The sequence below is a fragment of the Pyxicephalus adspersus genome, chromosome 6 (genome assembly GCF_032062135.1).
Source record: "Pyxicephalus adspersus chromosome 6, UCB_Pads_2.0, whole genome shotgun sequence".
Lineage (NCBI taxonomy): Eukaryota > Metazoa > Chordata > Amphibia > Anura > Pyxicephalidae > Pyxicephalus > Pyxicephalus adspersus.
Window position 1 is genome coordinate 103633312 of NC_092863.1, and position 3576 is coordinate 103636887.

The 3576-nt window shown below is 37.1% G+C and overlaps 1 protein-coding gene across 1 annotated transcript; it reads right to left on the reverse strand.

The window, feature by feature from the left end:
* Nucleotides 1-742: 742 nt before the first annotated feature.
* Nucleotides 743-1901, reverse strand: LOC140332790 (proteinase-activated receptor 1-like). Its single transcript, XM_072413985.1, has 2 exons — nucleotides 1883-1901; nucleotides 743-1749 (listed from the first exon to the last, which is right to left on the reverse strand). The coding sequence occupies exons 1-2, from the start codon at nucleotides 1899-1901 to the stop codon at nucleotides 743-745; spliced, it is 1026 nt and encodes a 341-aa protein (XP_072270086.1).
* Between the last annotated feature and the right edge of the window lie 1675 nt (nucleotides 1902-3576).

The following is a 3576-nucleotide window of genomic DNA, read 5'->3' on the forward strand; positions in this document are numbered from 1 at the left end:
GTGGCCCTTCCTCTTTAGAGGACGGATCACAAATAGTACCCCAGTGCACATTTTTGGTGGGGTGTTTTGCACTTTCACTTTTTTACTGAGCACAGGGTTTGTTTTTAGCACGATCGTAAGATTTACTTTAAAAAAAAAAAAAAAAAAAAAAGATGATATTATATTCTGCACCAGAGGAATATGGGGTGGTCCATCAGGCCTCACCTGAAAGTTAGGTGTGTGGAGGCTGCACGGCATTCTGGTCTGCACTCTCCCTAACCTTGGGTCTCTTTCCGGGAGAGCCCATTTGCTCAAGATACTTGGTAGGGCTTGGCTCCAGTTGGCCCTCACAGCATGAAAGTGGCTTGCCTAGGCTACAGCTCGGGTAGGGTGCGCTCAGTTTTGGGAATCTTGTCCTATATCAGGAGCCTTGTGCCCCAGTGGGTTCAGGCAAAGAGTCCCTAGCCCTTTTATGGACGGGAACATATAGGACGCTTGTTGCAATTTTTTGTGTTGTACACTTGTGCACTTCACTTTTTTGTTGCACCGAGTTTTGATTTGGTGTTGTTTTCAACAACGAGAAGAATCACACTGCGGACCTTCAATAAAAAAAAAAAAAAAAAGATGATATCATATTCTATGGCATGCCCTGAAGCGTCCAATTGCTTAACCCTCAACCCCCAAAAAAACTGGATATTTGGCCAAGTGAAGGCAAGGAGAAAAGAAAGGTGCAGCTGCATTTAAAAAAGTAGCAGTTCCCTAGTTACAGAGTAGGTATGGTGCTACTTGTGTTTCTACCTGTGTCTCTATCACCAGCCTTAGCTTTATCACAACACATCAGGTTGTACACATATTTCTTACACTTCGCAGACCCATAATAGTAGATAAGAGGATCGAGACAGCAGCTAATGCTACTTATACTAACAGAAATGATGTAGGCAAAATACAAAGAGCTGCCAAACGGCTTATCAAAATTCAGATAATAAACTAAAAAGATGGTGTTGGTTGGGCCAAAACACATAATAAATTCACAAAGCACCGTCACACAGAGTAACACGGCTCGAGACTTTTTAAAGTTGCTTTCAATTGTGGGTGAGCTGAGACTTCGGATGGTCAAGGCATAACTGACGGTTGTAATAATCAAAGGCACGAAAAAGAAAGTTGAGATAAAAGCAGTGAAATAATGGAAGTAATAGATTTGAATGTCTTCAATACTCAGTATATCGTAACAAGTTGTGATGTTTAGTTGATCAAGGTGAACGGTTAAATTGCTTACAAGAAGCGGCACGGTGCCGGCGATGGAAAGCAACCAGATAAAGAGACAGGTCAGCCAGGCTCTGCTCACTGTGCGCCATAAAAGAGACCGCACGGGATAGACCACCGCCAGCAAACGGTCAACGCTGATAGCACTCATGAGCAGAATGGAGCAGTACATGTTGCAGTAGAATGCCGCGGTAACAAAGCGGCACATTCCTTCTCCAATGACCCAGTTGTTTCCTGAGAATCGGTAAAAAATAATAAATGGCAGCATGCTGACAAAATGTATGTCGGCAGCAGCCAAGTTTAGCATGAACACCACTGCTGGTGTGTTTACTTTAACTATGAATAGAAATATGATGATCGCTATTATATTTAAAGGTAATGATATGAGGAATACAGCTATATAGACTGAAGGTATAAATCTGGTCAACCAAGGACTTTGGAAATAACCTAAAAGTTCATCTGGAATCTCCAAGGAGGTCTGGTCAGATAAATCATTGGTTTCCAAATCTAAAAGATAAAAGAAAGTGCATGCAAGAACAATTAGTCAATGAAAACCATTGAAAAGCTACACATTTGTTTATAGTTTATATTGTTTTTGTTTTGTACTGTTTCAGATAATGTTTCATTAAAAATCACTTACCAAATCGTTGAATATTCATCTCTGAAAAAATAGAAAAAAACAATACATTTTATTGTAATTAGGCGGTGGGAAATTGCTTGGCTGACACTGAGACCTTTATTTGCAAGATTCTCGGAATATGAACTCCCAGTTTGAGTTAGATTTAGGCTACTCTGACCTTGGACAGGTTCTTGGAATTTGAGCAATCCATATTAAGAGTCTGAGCACAGAAAAAGTTCAACAAAAGCACTTTTTTTTTACTTGCCAAGGATTTTTGAAATATATTTCGTGTATTTCACGTCTGCTGAATCCTGAAAAGACATCAGTTTCATTGAATTGGCTCTAGTTGCAACAACAAATGTTAATGCTGCATATTATTATCAATCTTTATTTACACCAATGTTTTGCATTTTATATAATAAATGTAGCATTATTTTCATAAAACTTTCATTGGCCTTTTTTATTCATACATTTACTTTTTTTTTACAGAAATATGAGTTCTACAAGTAGAAGTTGTTTAAATGGCCCTAATGTAATTTTGCTACATTTGTAGTGATCATTCCCAGAAAAAACAGGGAAGAAACATTACAGAATTTGTGAAACAAGCATATCTTGCATATTTTGGTATTAAACTGGGGGACCAAGATAAGTATTGGGCTCCCCATATGGTATGCAAAACTTGTGTGGAGTGTCTATGTCAGTGGAAACGTGGAAAACTGAAAAGTTTGCAATTTGGTGTACCTATGGTATGTCGAGAGCCCAAAAATCAAAACCTTGGCAAATTCAGTGAGGAACAAGAAGAGAAGATCCATCAAGATATAAAGGTGATGGAAGAAAGGTATCAGGGCAGATGGGAGAGACACATGATGGCAGACTACTGCTGGAGCCTTCAACATGATTGTCCTGATCATCAGCATAAAAGGAAATCATACAAACTTTGTGATCAGTTCTGTAAATATACTGAATATAGAATATATTGACATTATGTATTTACAAAATTTAATTTTGTATACGTAGGCATATCTAGTATAATTTTTGCTATAATTTTTGCTATAATTTTTTGCTTAATTTCCATGTTTCATTAGTTTTCTATGAGGTTATTATTGAGGTCATTATTTCAAAAACTAGAGCCCATCTAGCAAAACCAATATCATATTTGGAATCTGTGCAGCAAATATAACCTAAAATGACTTTAATCTGTTTGGCAAGAAAATGTTTGTTAACCAGTGTAATCAGTTTTCTCATCTTGGCAGTGACAGAAATTTTCAAGTTATTATTATTATTATCATTATTATTAATAATATTATTATTATTATTAATAATAATAATAATAATAATAACTTACACATGAAGTTCAAATTACAGCAATTTTTTCCCAAGGTTGCTAATAGAAATTGCCTGTTTTCGAATATTGAGACTGCAATGAAGTAAAATAACAGCAATATTTGTTTTCTCATATTGTTAGTATAAATCTTTTGACTCCCATTGGGCCTGATTTGTTAGTATATGTTTTCAATCATGGACCAGATCCATTCCAAGTTTGCTGTATCACCCAGGATCACTGAAGATCACCCAGGATATCTTGTCCAGCCTTGGGGAGCTTTATTAAATTAGGCCCATTGTGCTAATGTTGAAATGTCATCACAAGTCCAAATAAGACTGTCAGATGTATGCTGCAGAAAAGACCAGCAGCCACTAGTGGATCCTCAAATCAA